Here is an 18,992-nt window from a genome sequence, read left to right on the forward strand (position 1 = left end):
GCCAGTGGGTCAAGGGTATGCGCACAGGGCGGGAGCTGTGTGTGTCAAGGGTGCGCGCGCAGGGCGGGAGGCCAGTGGGTCAAGAGTGCGCGCAGGGCTGGAGCTCGGTGTGTCAAGGGTGTGCGCGGAGGGTGGGAGGCCAGTGGGTGCAGGGTGCGCGCGCAGGGCGGGAGGCCAGTGGGTCAAGGGTGCGTGCGCAGGGCGGGAGGCCAGTGGGTCAAGGGTACGCGCACAGGGCGGGAGCTATGTGTGTCAAGGGTGCGCGCGCAGGGCGGGAGCTCGGTGGATCAAGGGTGTGCGCGTAGGGCAGGAGGCCAGTGGGTCAAGGGTATGCGCACAGGGCGGGAGCTGTGTGTGTCAAGGGTGCGCGCGCAGGGCGGGAGCTCGGTGGGTCAAGGGTGCGCGCGCAGGGCGGGAGTTCGTTGGGTCAAGGGTGCGCGCGCAGGGCGGGAGTTCGTTGGGTCAAGGGTGCGCGCGCAGGGCGGGAGTTCAGTGTGTCATGGGTGCGCGCGCAGGGCGAGAGGCCAGTGGGTGCAGGGTGCGCGCGCAGGGCGGGAGGCCAGTGGGTCAAGGGTGCGCGCGCAGGGCTGGAGCTCGCTGTGTCAAGGGTGCGCGCGCAGGGCGAGAGGCCAGTGGGAGGCCAGTGGGTCAAGGGTGCGCGCGCAGGGCTGGAGCTAGCTGTGTCATGGGTGCGCGCGGAGAATGGGAGGCCATTGGGTCAAGGGTTCGCGCGCACGGCGGGAGCTCGGGGGTGGGTCAATAGTGCGCGCAGGGCTGGAGCTCGGTGTGTCGAGGGTGCGCGCGGAGGGCGGGTGGCCACTGGGTGCAGGGTGCGCGCGCAGGGCGGGAGCTCGGTGGGTCGAGGGTGCGCGCGCAGGGCGGGAGCTCGCTGTGTCGAGAGTGCGCGCGTGTCTTCGGGATGGTTTTGTTCAAAATGTTTGGAGGGGTCGCGGGAGGGAAAATCAAACGGACATGGGACGTGAATTGATTCGGGCTGCGACGCTGAAGTAACCGGAGACTGAGGTAAAATAGCGGACCAAGGTGCGACTAGCATGATATAAAAGTGTTGTTCTAATTTTGTTTTAGGCACTGCTGATTAACATCTTGTCTGTTAGCGAATGATTCAAAAATCTCCTTCTTAAGCCTACCCTCCGCCACCTCCAGTTTAAATTCCATGCGGAATATTTTGGAGGATCAAGAACCAAGAACCAAGATTCTACAAAACTATTTTTGTCCATTCCAACCCGGGCTTAAACAAGGATATTCTTTAGGGAGAGAGATTGGTTGAGATCGTCTCTCAGTGGAGGAGCTCAGAAAAGCTGAAATGGAGATTGGTTCTTGGTTCTTGATCCTCCAAAATATTCCGCATGGAACTTAAACTGGAGGTGACGGGGGGGGGTGAGTTTAAGAAGGAGATTTTTGAAGAAGAAAAGAGATCACTGACTTTTGGCAAAGAAAGATTTTCAGATGAATTCTCGAGTTTACAAAGGGGGTGAGAAAGGTCCTCAATTCTACCATGAATATACAGAATTTCCACACAGGTCTTTGTGAAGTGCAGGCTATTATCAATGGTCCTTCGATCCCAGTCATCGGAAAGCATTAATACCCAACCATCTGTTGCTTCTGAAGGCTTCATCGTCCTTACCACCACGAGATTTCCAAAAGGAAAATGTTTATGTTCTTTGTAGACGAAAGCAAGTCCAATATATGTCAAACTTGGGTAACCTTCAGGTTCAGCTAGCGGCATTAGTCTAGGGGAAGACAGTCTCTGGCCCCGCCAAACTTGTGAAATCTCGTTTGTTTGGATGCTGCGTGATGTGTTACCCTGTTACAAATCAGTACCACGAAATATCAGATATATGCAATTAAACGATTGAACTTGATAATTTGTAATAGGGTTAGTAAAGAAAACAGAAAGAAAAAGGGGCCCATTTTAATGGAACAGTCTAATGTTCATGTTGGAGCTCATGGTTTTCCCATCCGTTAGTTCTCCATCGATTTCCTTTGAGCGTTGTTGACTCCCGACCCCATTCCAAGTCCACTCCTTTCTGCTGTTTACAACCTCTCAGTTCTGGCATCTTCTGCTGAACAAAAGATCTCGAACAACTTGCTTCTCAGGCACACAACAAGAAAAAAAACAATCCCTTCATTGGATGGCAGAACATTCCACAACCCCAGTTATCTCTGATCATAACCCAAACACTGCTGCTACAGAACAACCCTTACATAGCAGTGAAACCTTTCCCAGGGCGTTACACTTGTTTTGGAAATGGTGGGTCAAGGAGTAACCAAGTAACCAAAAGGCAGAGGTTTGAGGAGCTACAGTTCTGGAAGCTTCGTAATTTTGATTTGACTTACTGACTTGACAGAGTAAAGATCACTCTGTACTGGGCTAAATACTGGTACCATCTGGCCTAGATGACTGTTGCATGACTCATCTGGAAGAAGAAAGAGGACACTTGTATGAATGTTAACATTTCATGTCTCCTATTTTGCAGTAGTATATAGTTGTAATTATTATGGTTTAGTAAAACTAAACAACAAAGATTTTGCTTCCTTTATGCCTTTGGGTGTACCTTATTGATTTGGGGCTGCTGATCATGAAAATCACCATGAAATTTCCCTTTTGCGCACCATTGTTTTGAAATTGTCTATGTATGTTATTTCAATTAATAATGCAAATTAATTAAATTGTTGCCTACAATGTAAGCTGAAAAGTTTAGGCAGGATGTATGCTGCATGTTAGGGCAGGTTTTAAAAAACAGGACATGGAATCAAGAGGAGGCAGACGAAGATGCCAGGATGCTTGAACAAGGAATGGAAACTGACATTTTGAATGTCAAGTGATTCTCAGATAACTTAATCTGAGTTAAGTGACCTGGTCAGAGACTTGAGTTTTTCAATGGCAAAAGCAGAATTACTGGGTTCAAGACTGCAGGGATGGAATCTGCTGTTAGCAGGCACAAAAATCTCCATGAAGGATTTTATTTATGACTTATGTATATCAGAATAACTAATGCTAAGATTAAGGAAGGATTTTTTGTTGGTCCACAAATCAAACAGGTCATCAGTGACAGGCAATTCAAAGAACTTCTAGTGGGACTGGAGAAAATCTTATGGAAGGCATTCAAGAATGTTGTTGAAACTTTTCTTGACAATGACAGAGCACCAAACTACGTGTAGCTGGTTGACAATTTGCTTCAAACATACAAAACCATGAAGTGCAACATGTCACTAAAAATTAATTTTCTGTATTCCATTTAGACTTCTTCCCTGCAAATTTTGATGCTGTCAGTGATGAGCATGGTGAAAGGTTTCACCAGGAGATTGCGATCATGTAGAAGCAGTATCAGGGCATCTGGAATCCAAGAGTGCTGGCAGATTATTGTTGGACACTTAAGTGAGAAGCCTCAGACACTGAATACAAATAAAAATCATCAACAAAACATTTTTACCTTAGTTGAACTATTGCAAAGCATCAGCAACATTATGCAATTAAAGACATTATATTCATTAAAAGTTAATTTATTCTTTCTCCAAATTCCTATATGATATAAGTAGTCTGAAATTATATTTGTGTTCAGCTCCAAGCAGTCTATCATAAACAAAAAACAAAAATCTGACGCAGCAACACTTTCAAAAATGTTTGTTGCCCTGTGTAATTAAGGACTAGGATATAGGGGCCATGTATCTATTTTCTGTCTGTCCATATTATATTTTGTATTGCACATTTTTTGAGTGGAGAGTATAGTTACATATTTGTGCTTTGTCTTTCAGTTTTAGTCTGGTTAGAGTAGGGAGTAAGTTGGGGGAATTACAATTTTTTTGTTGACTGCTTATCATTTAATTATATTTAAGAATGCTTAAGTACATTTGGAGAAACTTAGAATGTTTATTTTGTTATATCATTAGTGTTATCATTACAAGACAATTTGTTTTTGCTGGTTTCTTGTTAAAGAAATTAGCCTAATTTCTTCAAGTTAGAATTTCGTTATTAGAGCGCATCATACAGTGTCAACCCCCCCCCCCGCCCCCCCCATGCTTAATCGCTGAGTGGTTTTGATTTGTTTTTAAATTACCTGCTACTGGAGAATTAAAGCATTAACATCCCTGCATTATGTGGGAGCAATCTTGATTATGTTTAGGTATTTTGCACTGAAGGGACAAGGGGCTATAAGACATTTGAATGGTTCTTAGTGCAATAAGATGAACTCTTGACCTTATAATCCACCTAATTTTGATTTTGCATCTTATTGTCTATCTGCACCGCACTTTCTCTGTAGCTGTTGCACTTTATTCTGCATTCTGTAATTGTTTTTATCATGTACTATCTCAGTGCTCTGTATAGTTGGTCTCTATGAATCGTACACGGGACAAGTTTTGCACTATACCTCAGTACATGACGATAATAACCCAATTCCAATTCTAAACAAATATTCATCTGCCTATCATGAGTAAACTGTTTCTAAAGTTCTGTTTGTTTAATCTAGAGTATATGTGGTACAAAGTACTTAAATAATTTGCTACAGGAGCTAACTGTAATGTGCTTCAGAAGAATAACGAAACATTATTTTCTGTTTAATTTTAAAGCAGTTCCACCAAAGGGAAGAAATATAATGGCACCAGGAGACTATCAGGAAGAAGATTCTGTATATTTCAATGTAGGAGGCTGGTTCTTTTCAATTCTAAAGTCAAAACTTTTACAGTTCCGTGACTCGGTATTGTGGCAAGAAGCTTCCAGCCTTCTTCATTCTGAAGATGCCAGACTTTTTATTGACCAAGATGGATATACTTTCCGCCATGTTCACTATTATTTGCATACATCAAAGCTGTCTTTTTCTTGCCTTTCTGAAATTGGATTGTTGTATGAACAAGCTACAGCAATGTGTCTAACACCTTTGCAACAGGTATTAGTAACAGATAATATGTAGAGCAGTGCATGATTGCAAGCCCAATAGAACAATGTTTGTATCCTTGTGGACAGTAATATCTCTACCCTGTAAAGGTCATCCCCGGGTTAAGAACTCCCAAATTACAGGTTCCCTTGCACTCAAGTGAGATCCAATGATACTAAGTTTAAAAGTCTGACTTGCGCATATACATTTGTTCCTATGAGAGCCAAAACTGCTGTTATTTCCCATTTCTTTCCACTCTTAGAAATTGTCTTCTCAACAGTCATGTGCTTTTCATGCCATTCATTACAATACTGTAGAGCTATGGTTATAATGAATTTTTTTTGTGCATTTTCTGACTTATGAACAAAATTGGTTAAAAATGGAACCTGTTTGTTACCTGGGGACATCTCGTATTGTGCTTTGTTGCAGAAGGCATGGTCAAAAAATAGTTAAGTGTGTTCATCAGACATCTAATATTCCCATCAATATGGTGAGCAACTAAAATATGGTAATTCTGAAATCATTCATATACAAGTCTGTAGATGTAGTACAAAGGTTGGATCTGAACAAACAAAGATGGTCCAAAAATTTAGCAAGATTTATAGTGATATTAATTGATTTGTCATAGAAATATGTTCAATCTGAATTTGGATTTAATTACTAAAAATGCCTTAGAAATGGAAAGGCTGGTTTAGTTTCTTTGGATTTGCTTGGGAGCAACAGGTATTTTATAATAAACAACATGGCCCTACAAACATGTGAACTCCACAAATTTCAGGAGTTAAGATTTTATTGTTCAGATTAACATTAAAAATCAGCTGTTTATATGTTCCACGTACAATTAAAAGTGATAGGGTTGAATGGTGTAATTTTCACATTCATTAATAATTCACGTTAGTCAGCACCATTTTATTTATTTTTAAAATAACATTCTCACGTTTGGTAACAGGGACATTGAGTTCATTGCCATGCCTAGTTTCCTGGAACAAATGGTGAATCATACAATTTTGTGTTTTTTTTACAAAAAGATTCAATCATTTTGTGATAAGATGTACTAAATAAGAGGTAGTCCTGCACATTGTGGTTTGGCTGCATCAAATCATACCAGTGCACCTGGATGAAAGAAAACTGCCTGAGATCCTTTGTAAAAGGACGGGTATTTGCAGTGCTTGGTGGTACCCTTGATAATTTGCATTGTAACTTAGTACAGCTGCTAGCACTTTGCTCAGTTACTTGACATTGGAGCTCCAGCCCTCAAAATCATTACTGTACTAAGTCAATACAACAGTGGTGAGAATACTTACAGGGAAGAGGATATACACACGTTCCTTGACATGGACCTCCTTAACAGGGATGTGTTGGAGCACAAATTATTTATCCCCTTTACCAAAACAGAATTGAAAAGGAGGTGGCAGAGAATTTCTGCTGAAGTGTCCTCTGGAATTTTAGAGTAATAGCTCAAGAAATTCCATGATTTTCCAAGATATGCCAAGTTAAGTGCTACAACATTTTGAACCTGCGCCATATTTATACTGATTTCAAATACAATGAGGTTACATAGAAACATAGAAAACCTACAGCACAATATAGTCCCTTTGGCCCACAATGCTGTGCCGAACATGTACTTACTTTAGAAATTACTTGGGGTTACCTATAGCCCTCTATGTTTCTAAGCTCCATGTACCTATCCAAGAGCCTCTTAAAAGGCCCTATTGTATCCACCTCCATCACCATCACCAGCAGCCCATTCCATGCACTCACCACTCTCTGCATTGAAAAACGAACTTAATCCTGATATGTCCTCTGTACCTACTTCCAAGTACCTTAAAACTGTGCCCTCTCGTGTTAGCCATCTCAGCCCTGGGAGAAGTCTCTGACTATTCACACAATCAATGCCTCTCATCATCTTATACACCTCTATCAGGTCACCTCTAATACTCAGTTGCGCCAAGGAGAAAAGGCCAAGTTTACTCAAGACATGCTCCCTAATCCAGGCTACGTCCTTGTAAGTTTCCTCTGCACCCTTTCTATAGTTTCCACAACCTTCCTGCAGTCAGGTGACCAGAACTGAGCACAGTTCATAGTTACTTGAAAGTTGCAACACAACTGGACAGAGGGATGAAGGTTTGCTTTTCCAGTGAAAATATTGGGGTGGCAGGGTGGAGATTCATCTCTACCAAAGGAGGTGTAAGGTGCTCATTCCCTCCGCTGGCCTGCAGGTTACCTTTGGGGGGGGTGTAGCAGCTGCTTAGCCACCTGATCATGTTCATGTAAAGCCATGGGAGCAGGTGGTGAATGGTTATATGAGTAGCTGGAGCATATCAGAAGTCCTGGTTATGTGACCCACTGATGCCAGGTGATCTCTGAAGTGTATTGATAATAGCTGGGCCGCCTGTCTTGTAAGAGCACTGCCCAGAAGAAGATGATGCCCAAAAAATACCTTTGAAAAAATTTGACAAGAACAATCATGATCATGAAAAGACCATGATCACCTATGTCATACAAGATGGTATATAACAAATGAATGAGTCAGGATATTGAGAACAGGAGTTGGGACATGGTGTTGCAGCTGTACAAGACATTGGTAAGGCCACATTTGGAGTCTATCTGCATTTGTGGTCACCTGTTATAGGAAGGATGTCATTAAACTGGAGAGGGTATAAACAGGATGTTTCTGGGACTGGAAGGCTTGGGTTTATAAGAAGAGTCTGGATAGGCTCAGGCTGTTTCCTCTGGAGTGTGGAAGGCTGTGGGGTGACCAAACAGAGGTTCATAAAGTCATTAAGGGTGTTGATAAGTTGAATAGTATACTGTATAAAAGTCTTAGGCATGTTTGTATATAGAATGCACAATAACTAAAACCTCTGCACGATACTGCAGTAATTCTTAAAGATTAAAGTCTGTCACGAGCATTGTGACCCATCAGGCCGGTGCTTATGCCGGTTTCCGTGGCGTGAAGTGACTGAAAGTACGATACTCTTTCTCCCCCCCCCCCCCCCACGGATAGGACGCCACTCTATCACAAGGTTAACACCCAGTATTTTTGCCGGTACCCATTCACAGCTGGTAGACTGGAGCATTGTGTGGAAGTGCCTTGCTCAAGGACACACACGATACCTTGGCCGAGGCTCGAACCCACGACCTTCAGATCGCTAGTCCAACGCCCTAACCACTTGGCCACGCACCACACACTGCAGTAATGTAATGTATTTCAATATACTGCTGTCGGAAAAAGAAGCAAATGTCATGACGTGTGAGTGACAATAAATCTGATTCTGATATGGGTCTCTATTGTGGACTGAGAGTGGGAAATGAGCAGGGGGAGGGGAATCATAGTTGGGAAAAGGAGAAGGGAGTGGGGAGTGAGTAGGAGGCACCAGAGAGACATTCTGTAATGATCAATAAACCAATTGTTTGGACTGGTGTCTCAGGGCCGGGTGTAACTGCACCTGCACCACCCCCTGAGATGGCACTCCTCTATCAGCTTTCCTGCACCCCTTCTGCAGTGCTCCATTCTCACCATTCCCAAAGTCCTTTGCTCTCTCGCGATTTACCTGTGCAAGTACAGTACTGGGCAACAGTCTTAAACACCCTAGCTATAAATATGTACCCAAGGCTTTTGCATAAAACAGATAGTGTTGTGTGAAATAAGCTGCTAGAGAAAATGATAGAGGTGGGTACAATTACAGCATTTAAAAGGCATTTAGACAGGTGCGCAGATCGGAAAGGCTAAAGAGGGATAAAGGCCAAAGGCAGGCAAATAGGATTAGTTCAGTTTGGCAACTTGTCTGTACAGATGAGTTGTGTCTGTTTCTCTGCATCCAACTCTATGATAAACCAGTGGCAAACTCAAATTTTGCATAGGCTGCCATCTTTCTTCTCTGGCAGTCAATATCCTGCGTTTGGTAAGTCAAGGTTTAAGCTCTCCTTGGTGTTTTTACAGCAACATTGCATGCAGAAATATTTTTAAGTTTATTAGTTAGTACATTCTTGTACTTCTGTGGCAGGCAATGCTTTCTGCATTTTTTAATATTTTATAAATATCAGCATTTTGGTTTTTAAATTCCTCATGAGTCTCACTGTGTGAATTAATACTTGATGCCTACCTAACTGATGGCTATCCAACTGCAGAATCTGTTGTACAGTAGATCTGGGTCACAGAATTATAACTTCCGTAGCTTTGTCAGTAGTGAGATTGAGAGAATTATGAATATCATTGTTTTCATAAAGTATCACAGGTTTGTGCAGCTCATAGAATTTTATCCTGAGGATGCTGATAGTGTTCTCTTGTTGGATCTTTGGTGACCCCTTTGCAATAATTAAAATGGCACTCTGATTAACATGGAATGGAGGTGGATGGCAAGGAAGAAGCCTTTGTCCACAAAACACTCAAGTATTCTCATGGGCAACTGCAAATTGTATATTCAAAGTATGTAAGCCTCTGAAATTCATAAAGAGTTCCTGATTCATAGTTGTAATGTATTTTAAGTAAACAGTGAGGTCTGATTTACCTCACCTTGAAAATCAGCAGAAATGTTTACTTGTGCCCGAACTCTGGATATGTTGTTGCCTAACATAGAATATGCCATTCTTGTAGAAATAACAGTCTGACTGTCAGAACATGGAAGAACCATCACAATCTCCCACATCCCCTGATGATCTCATGATTTCACTGTCTGAAGCTGACTGCGAGCTGCCTTCAGGAAGGTCCGTCCACGGAAAGCATCCAGGCTGGATGGAGTACCTGGCCACGTAATACAGGCATTCTGATCAAATGGCTGCTTATTCACTGAGATATTTAACTTCGCATTTTATCAGTGTGTGGTATCCACCTGCTTGAAGCAAGCTTCAATTATACTGATGCCCAAGATGAGTGTTGTGACCTGCCTTAACAGCTATCGCCCAGTTGCACTTACATACACGGTGATGAAGTGTTTCGCCTGAGAGGCAACTGAGGTCTACTCCAAATTGTCTACCGGAGTAACAGGTCCACATAAGATGCCATCTCCTTGGCTCTTCACTGAATCCTGGAACATTTGGTCAGCAAAGATGCAAACATCAGGAGGCTCTTTATTGACTACAGCTCAGCATTCAATGCCATTATCCTCAAAATGAATCAATAAGCTCCAAGACTTGACCTCAATACCCCCTTGAGCAATTGGATCCTGGATTTCCTCACCTGTAGATCCCAGTCTCTTCGGATTGACAACAACATAGCCTCTATATTCTCCATCAGCACATGTATGCCTAACGCTGTTTGCTTAACCCCCTACTCTACTGGATTTACACATATGACAGTGTGGCCAAGTACAGCTCCAATGCCATATTCCAAATTTGCTGAGAAAACCACTGCTGGTTAGATCAAAAGTAGTGATGAATAAGCATATAGATGGGAGATTGAAAATCTGGCTGAATGGTATCATCACAACAACCTCTCACTCAATGTCAGACCAAGGAACTGATTGTAGACTCCAGGAGAGGGAAACCAGAGGTCCATGAACCAGTCCTCATCAGAGAATCAGAAGTGGAGAGGGTTAACAACTTTAAATTCCTGGTGTTACTATTTCAGAGGACCTATCCTGTGCCCGGCACATAAGTGCAATTGTGAACAAAGCACTGCAGTGCCTCCACTTCCTTAGGATTTTGTGAAGATTTCGGGCTGACATTTAAAACTTTGATAAACTTCTGTATCTGTGTAGTGGTGAGTATATTGATTGGCTGCATCACAGCCTGGTATGGAAACAACAGTGCCTTTGAACAGAAGATCCTACAAAAACTTGTGGATTTGGCCCAGTACATTACAAGTAAAGCCTTCCAAACCATTGAGCACATTGACTTGAAAGGCTGTCACAGGAAAACAGCATTCATCATCAGAGATCCCCACCACCCAGGTCATGCTCTCCTTGCACTGCTGCCATCAGGAAGAAGGTACAAGAGCCTCATGACTTACACCAACAAGTTCAAGAATAGTTACTACCCCTCAACCATCAGGCTCTTGAACAAAAGGAGATAATGACACTCAACTTCACTTGCCAGAGCATTGAAATGTTCCCATAGCCAATGAACTCACTTTCAAGGACTGTTCATCTCATGTTCTCATTATTTTTTGCTATTTATTTATATTTATATTTACAGAGTTTGTTGTCTTCTGCAGTCTGCTCAATCTTTTGTTGATCCTGTTATAGTTAACATTCTATAGATTGTTGAATATGCCCATAAAAAATGAATCTCGGGGTTGTATGTAGTGACATGTATGTACTTTGATAATAAAATTACCTTTGAAATAATGTGAATGTGAGAAAAAAGTACAAAAAGATAACATTTACATTTGACATTTAGAAATTGTGTTTTGCAAAGTATATTTTTCCTATTTTCTCAACTATTAGTGTATTTTTGGTGACATATTTTGACAAGCAGAAAACTATACAACAGTGCAGCAAAAGCTATAAAAATTAGCTTTACTATTATTAAAGATTAACGACCTTGTATGAAAATATCTGTAAATATGTGGTAACACATCAAATTGCAAGTAGTTCTGTTATAATGCGAGAATTTTATTCCAAAGAAACTTTGTATTACAGAAAGTCAGGTTATAGGCAGAACAAAGCACAAACTTTAAACTAGTTTTCCCAATCATGATGGTGCTGTAATCAATTCAGTCCCACATAATGCTGTAACAGTGGTCCCAAATCCATCAATCACCTTATAACTAATTTGCATTATAGAAATGGACATTAGCAGAACTATGTATGCTAATACATAACAGCTGAGTGTCAAGGTACGTTCTTTAAATTGGCACTCGAAGTGCTCAGGTATTGAGATTTTATATATTGTAGTCCTGATGAAGGGTCTCGGCCCAAAAGTCAACTGTTTACTCTTTTCTATTGGTACTGCCTGACCTGCTGATGTCCTTCAGCATTTTATGTGTTTTGCTTTGGATTTCCAACATCTGCAGATGATTCTCTTGTTTGTCATATAGCCATAGACATAGTCATAGTCATACTTTATTGATCCCGAGGGAAATTGGTTTTCGTTACAGTTGCACCAACCAAGAATAGGGTATAAATAGAGTTAAAAATACACTTGGACTAAAATGTTAACTGTCCTGTGCTATCACCAGTGGGATCATCAGTTGATCTGCCACCTGTCTTCAGGAGTTTTGGCCCGCTTATGATCAAGACTCCCTCGAGGTGGTGGGCTAGCAGTGCTAAAGCACCACCTCCCACTGGTGAGCTTAAAAACTTGGCATCTGCCTCTATCAGTCACTTCCATCCAACAGATAGTCTGCTGTTCAGGTGTCTATGCAACTACTGAAGGGTTTGCAAGATATGTATACACTGTCTGACTATCTGCCCCTCTGGACATACTTGGTCCACACCCATGCTGATCCTTTCTCTGCTGCCTCAGCTACAGCCCTGCTGGTTCACTTGATCTCTCTTCTAGTGAAGCCAAGGTCACGCAGCCACTTCTGGAAAGTGAACGCAATAAACCCACGGCAGCCTACTTCAAATGGATAGCATGAGACCTTCCACCCTCTGTCTCTGCACTCTGATCTTAATTCTGCATACTTGGTTAACTTACGCTCATGGGCTTCATCGATGTTGTCTTCCCAGGGGACTGTGAGTTCACCAATAACCACTTCTCTACTGGTGTCAGACCATACAATTATAGTTATGGTTTTATAGCAATATAAAACCATAAATAATTAAATAGTAATATGTAAATTACGCCAGGAAATAAGTCCAGGACCGGCCTATTGGCTCAGGGCATCTGACCCTCCAAGGGAGGAGTTGTAAAGTTTGATGGCCACAGGCAGGAATGACTTTCTATGACGCTCAATGTTGCATCTCGGTGGAATGAGTCTCTGGCTGATTGTACTCCTGTGCCCAACCATATATTTTAGATGTTGCTTTAAGGATGAGCCTTACATGTGTCACTTGGTATTAGTCATTTGTTACCAGATCAGGAAGAAAATGTATGCCAAGTTACTAGCTCCCCAGAAAGCTGAAGTTGCAATGTGTTTTACTGCTGAGGACCTGAATGAGGGCTTCAGTGGAGGAGCCAGAGGTACAAGCCCAGTAAGTGCACAGAAGATGTATGCTGTAGTATTGAGCCTCTGTGACAAGAAGCATGGATGATCCAGCTCCAAATTTATAACTGGCTTTACACAGTGTAAGTGTTGGCTGGTCTTTTTCAACACTTGCAGATGAGCAAATCATACAGTTGCTATGATGAAGGATTTGGCTTTCATTGCAGTATAAATGGAAACAGACCGGTTTTTGAAAACTGTAGAAGAACCTGTGTTCATGCCTCAATTCATTGTGCCTCCCGGAAGGTTAACCTGCAGGTTGAGTTGGTGGTGAGGAAGGCAAATGCCATGTTAGCATTCATTTCAAGAGGTCAAGAATACAAGAGCAACAATGTGATGTTGAGGCTTTATAAGGCACTGGTGAGGCCTCACCTTGAGTACTGTGAACAGTTTTGGCCCCCTCATCTTAGAAAAGATGTGCTGACGTTGGTGAGGGTCCAGAGGAGATTCACAAAGATGATTCCAGGAACGAAAGGGTTATCATACGAGAAACATTTGATGGCTCTGGGTCTGTACTCACTGGAATTCAGAAGTATGAGGGGGGATCTCATCGAAATCTTTCGAATGTTGAAAATCCAAGACAGAATAGGAAAGGATGTTTCCCATGGTGGGAGAGTCCAGGACAAGAGGGCACAGCCTCAGGACAGAGGGGCGTCCTTTCTAAACAGAGATGCTGAAAATTTCTTTAGCTAAAGGGTGGTGAATTTGTGGAATTTGTTGCCATGTGTAGCTGTGGAGGCCAGGTCATTGGATGTATTTAAGGCAGAGATTGATGGGTTCTTGATTGGACATGGCACGGGAAGAAGGCCGGGAACTGGGGTTGAGGAGGAGATAAAAAAGAGGATCAGGCATGATTGAATGGTGGAGCAGACTTGATGGACCAGATGGCCTAATTCTGCTCCTATGTCTTATGGTTTTATTATGTGCTGCATTGTAGGATGGGGATGATCATGGTCTTTCCATGACCATGATTGTTCTTGGCAAATCTTTTTACGGAAGTGGTTTGCCATTGCCTTCTTCTGTGGACTATGTTTGCAAAACAAAGTAACCCAGCCATTATTAATAATCTTCAGAGATTGTTTGCCTCATGTCAGTCGTTGCATAACTGGAACTTATGGTATACACCAGCTGCTCATGCGACCAGCCAAAATCTCTTCCCATAGCTTCATATGACCCTGATCGGGGGGGAGGGGCAAAACAGCTGCTACATTTTGTCCAAGGGTGACCTGCAGGCTAGTAGATGGAAGGAACACGTTGCACCTCTTTTGAGATGTATCTTCACCCCACCACCCTCATGCTTCTAATACTAGTGTTTAAATGTGACTTGGCATTTCCAGAGGGATCTGGCAATGCAGTGCACTGGCTTCGTATACTGGTAGTATATATTGGAAAACTGAGCATACTGCCCACAGTTTATTTATCTTGCATTTATGTATGAGTAAGCTGCCTAGTGTCCAGCAAGTACTCAGAAATACCTCAGTGGTAATCATCCTCGCCAAACAGACTGTTTTGCAGATAAAAGTAATCCACTGCTTTCAATAATATTGAAATATCAGGCCATAGAGGGACACCTAGCTAGCAAAAATTCTAATCCACAATTTTTAGTAATGAAAGAAAGAGCTAACTGATTTGTTTTGTGCTACTTGCATAATTTTAGTTTGATTACTAAAAAGCAAGCACTGTATGGTGTTACTAGAATCAATCACTTGCTTGATTTCTTGGCTCAAGAATGATGTAATTGGTTGAAAAAGCCAAAGCAGGAAAAATGTTCACACAAAATGCTGGAGGAACTCAGCAGGCCAGGCAGCATCTCTGGTAAAGAGTACAGTTGATGTTTTGGGCTGAGACCCTTCAGCAGGACAGTTTCGGCCCGAAATGTCAACTGTAATCTTTTCCAGAGACGTTGCCTAGCCTGCTGAGTTCCTCCAGCATTTTGTGTGTGTTGCTGGGATTCCCAGCATCTGCAGATTTTCTCCTCTTTGTAGAAGGAAAAATGTTAACTGATAATTTGCAAGGTTTTATTGCAGGGAAAAGTGTTCTGAGAATGTATAGAAATATCTGTTACAAATAGCAACTTGTATAAGATGTACTGATTTGCAAATATATTAATAGGCTTTGGATAATTTGAAAGAAAGTAAACATCATTTGCGTGTACGACTTGAAGATGTACCAGTCACTCAAAGAGCCTATAGGAATTACTGGAGAACAAGATGTAACAGTAAGCCTTCAGACTTTCAAATTAAAAGTCCAGCATTCACAGGTAGATAAAACTAGTACATTTTTCAAGATATTTGTTGTCAACAGTTAGATCATTGTTGATTTTTGATAATTGTAAAGAAAATTATTTGTAATGCCCTGGGTAAGATTTCTACTGCTATGCTGTGAGGTATTTTTATTTTAGCAGTTTTCTTTAAAAGTGTGTCTTGCTTTAAAAGAGTGTTTTGGCTTCGGCTAAGCATAAGGAGCCATGTTGCTCAATTTAAGAATGTTGTGTCAGCCAATTAGGACTGTCTGTGTACATGTTGTAACTTTCTGCCCAGTGGGATGTGAGAGAAGATTCTAGAGAACTGGGTGGGATGAGATTTCTGAAGGACAGTAGTCTGGTTTGGGTTTTTTTTTGGGTGGGAGATGTAGAGGACACCAGGGAAGATGCCTGGAGGATCCTATCCAAAGGGGACACCATAATGTAAGAAGTGCTTTGAGAATCAAAGGATTCCAAGAAAGGAAGTTCTACCTGTGGTTGGTGATGGGAATTCAGCGCCGTGAGTAAAGCGATACACCTATCTTCTATGGAAATGAGCTGCAATGTTTATGTGCACATTTAGACTGGTTTAATTGTCATGGGCCCTTTTATCTTTCTTTTCTTTTCCTGTTAACCGTTTGGTAAAGTTGAAAAATTGGTGAATATATTTTTCTTTATAATTTTATACTGCTGTACAATCTGTCATTTCTTGGCAACTGATAATTGTGTGTGAGCAGTATTTGCACAGCATTTGCTACAATGTTCATCCTAACTTTCCTATTTGGTTGAACCCCAAATCATACCAACCCTAGACATATATTGTTTATGAAAGGTGGCCTTCCCACCACTGAGTCACGTGGCTGTTAGCAGAATTAGTTAATGAGCCAAGTTTGTATATGAGTCCGGTGAGAGAGTTGCATTTGTGGGGTGGTCATTCAGGTTTTGGATGCTGTGTGAATGCTTTATAAGGATTCATTAAGTACTTTATTTGTGTGTTTATTTAAGTCAAAGTTTAAACTAGTGTTTATGGAAAGTAAGGTATGTTGTAATTAAGGTACTTCATTATGAATGCTGCAGGGATAAAGGTTTGGTGCGATTCAAAGAGGTTATCCATAAGTAATGCTTGTGTTGTGAGTGGGGTGGATATTTGAACACCTGACGAACTGCTACTTAGAGTGCTGAATTCTGTAAAAGTATTGAGGAAAGTTACCCTTGTTGAACAATGTTTTGACCAATCAGCTGGTGAGAATGTCATGCTAGTCCAGGCTACCCATGATATGACTGAAGTTGTGCTGTCTGATAGATGGGCAGGGCCATGGGAAGTCCATATTTTTTAAAAGGGGAGGGGAATAGCTGAGGGTGAAGAATTTAAAGTGAAGTGTTCTTGTTTCTGTGAAGTCAGGGAAAAGAATTGTCTGATGTGAAAGATCTAAAGAGTCCTTCAGCGATTGATTTAAATTCTGAGCTGATTTCAGCTACTATATCACCAGTTGATAAATGCCAAAGTATACCTGTGGAGAGCCAAACTTATTGAAGACTGAGAGTGTTCTGTACAGGAAGAAGAATATGAGGCTTTGGCGGAGCAGACAACTCAGTTACTGGATGAGTGATGGTGCTCAGTTAATATGAAAAAACAATGACTGTAGAGAGTTTCAAAAGTTAAACTGCTGAGGTGGTGAGGTCCTTAAAACAGAAAACTCATTGGCCGCGTCTGTGGACTACATGCATGCATTAGAAAATGTTTTTGGCACGATGGCCCAACTGATCTTATGGTGAGGTTTAGACACACGTTCCAGGAGAAAGGAGAGAAACCTTCTACCTATCTTTTCAGGTTAGAGATTCAGCTGCATTGCTTGTGCTGTAAAGGGGGCCATGCAACTGGCTGAGATAAATCAATTAAGGATGGAGCAAGTTGTGAAGGGTGCACAGTCACATGAGGAGATTGCTTTAAGTATTCAAATATCTCATAAGATGCGCCCCCTCCCTTGTTTGTTGAACTGCTCAGAAAAGTAAAAGAGGAGGAAAATATGTTGGAGGAGTGGAAGGCCTCCACTAGTCAGGCAATGTCCTCAGTGGTAGCCTCTGTTGCTGAAGCAATTCCTGATGCCACACAAGTGGAGATTTTGTAAGATGAAGTGGAAAAACCTGCAAGTCAAGGTATCTTGGCTGACGTCAGCTAATGCTGCAACCAAGTGTGACAAGTCCGATAGGAAACCTGACCCAACCGTAGGACGTGCAAAACAAAGGAGTGGTGCTGAAAGGAGTCTTTTGATGGGGGAAACGACCAGTATTTTCTGTTACAACTGTGGAGAGGATGGACACATCAAGAGGGTATTTATGCTAGAGCTTTACTTGGTACTGCATACAGACACCAGGCGTGAGGGTTTAGGCAGTGTTCTTTATCAAGACTTTTGCTTTTGTTCACCAGAGTATGTCAGTATCTGATTGAAACTGTCCTATGCACAAATCGGAGTTTCTGGCAATGAAATGGGCAGTGGTAGATAAGTTATGTAACTATCTATACGGTGCCAAGTTTCAGGCAAGGATCAACAACAATCTACTGACTTGTATCCTGATCTTGGTGAAATTGGATGCCACAGGTTATCGCTGGTTGGCAGCGTTGTCTGTGTATGATTTCAACCTTCAATATCGGCTGGGGAGTTGGAACATTGATGTGGTTGCGTTGTTCCAGCATTCGCATGAGGTGCTGGAAATGGATGGAGAGTGGGAGGGCGTTCCTGCCTCTGGTGTTTAAGCAATGTGCCAGTTTTCCACAGTGGGGAAATCAGAGGCAAGGCTATGGCCTAAGAGAGCTATGGATCATGTGGGGGCTTCTAATCATGCCATTCCTGAAGCTTATTGCAATTTGACTGTTCTGAATACAAAGCAGTTGCCTGCCTTGAATCCTGCAGAATTGGCAGCAGCCCAGCAGGACTATCCTTCTGTAGGTGCCATTTAGTCATCAGTTTTCAAAGGGGATATGGGCCAAGTTGAGAAGCTGAAACATCCTACCATTCCCATGATGAGGCCTCCATCGGTCAGAGTTAACTATGGATATTGAGTCCTACTGTCCAAATATGCGCCCCAGGGCAGTACAATATGGGGAGTAAGCTATTGCCCCTCCACCATCTGATGAACCTAAAGGAACGGTGGAGACCGATACAGTTTGGTACGCAAACAACAGGAATTCTGCAGATGCTGGAAATTCAAGCAACACACATCAAACTTGCTGGTGAACGCAGCAGGCCAAGCAGCATCTGTAGGAAGAGGTGCAGTTGACGTTTCAGGCCGAGACCCTTCGTCAGAACTAACTGAAGGAAGAGTGAGTAAGGGATTTGAAAGTTGGAGGGGGAGGGGGAGATCCAAAATGATAGGAGAAGACAGGAGGGGGAGGGATGGAGCCAAGAGCTGGACAGGTGATAGGCAAAAGGGGATACGAGAGGATCATGGGGCAGGAGGTCCAGGAAGAAAGACAAGGAGGTGGGGGGGAACCCAGAGGATGGGCAAGAGGTATATTCAGAGGGACAGAGGGAGAAAAAGGAGAGTGAGAGAAAGAATGTGTGCATAAAAATAAGTAACAGATGGGGTACGAGGGGGAGGTGGGGCCTTAGCGGAAGTTAGAGAAGTCGATGTTCATGCCATCAGGTTGGAGGCTACCCAGATGGAATATAAGGTGTTGTTCCTCCAACCTGAGTGTGGCTTCATCTTTACAGTAGAGGAGGCCGTAGATAGACATGTCAGAATGGGAATGGGATATGGAATTAAA

At 42.4% G+C, this 18,992-nt stretch overlaps 1 protein-coding gene across 1 annotated transcript in view; it reads left to right on the plus strand.

The window, feature by feature from the left end:
* The first annotated feature begins 956 nt into the window (after window positions 1-956).
* The window catches only part of LOC134356598 (BTB/POZ domain-containing protein KCTD19-like), a 57,086-nt gene continuing 39,050 nt past the window's right edge, over window positions 957-18,992 (plus strand). The window contains exons 1-3 of the mRNA XM_063067557.1: window positions 957-1,023; window positions 4,591-4,907; window positions 15,097-15,244. Of these exons, the coding sequence (XP_062923627.1) occupies window positions 4,617-4,907; window positions 15,097-15,244 (439 nt within the window). The 5' untranslated portion in view covers window positions 957-1,023; window positions 4,591-4,616. The remainder of the gene's footprint in view (window positions 1,024-4,590; window positions 4,908-15,096; window positions 15,245-18,992) is intronic.

This window comes from Mobula hypostoma, chromosome 14 (genome assembly GCF_963921235.1).
Source record: "Mobula hypostoma chromosome 14, sMobHyp1.1, whole genome shotgun sequence".
Lineage (NCBI taxonomy): Eukaryota > Metazoa > Chordata > Chondrichthyes > Myliobatiformes > Myliobatidae > Mobula > Mobula hypostoma.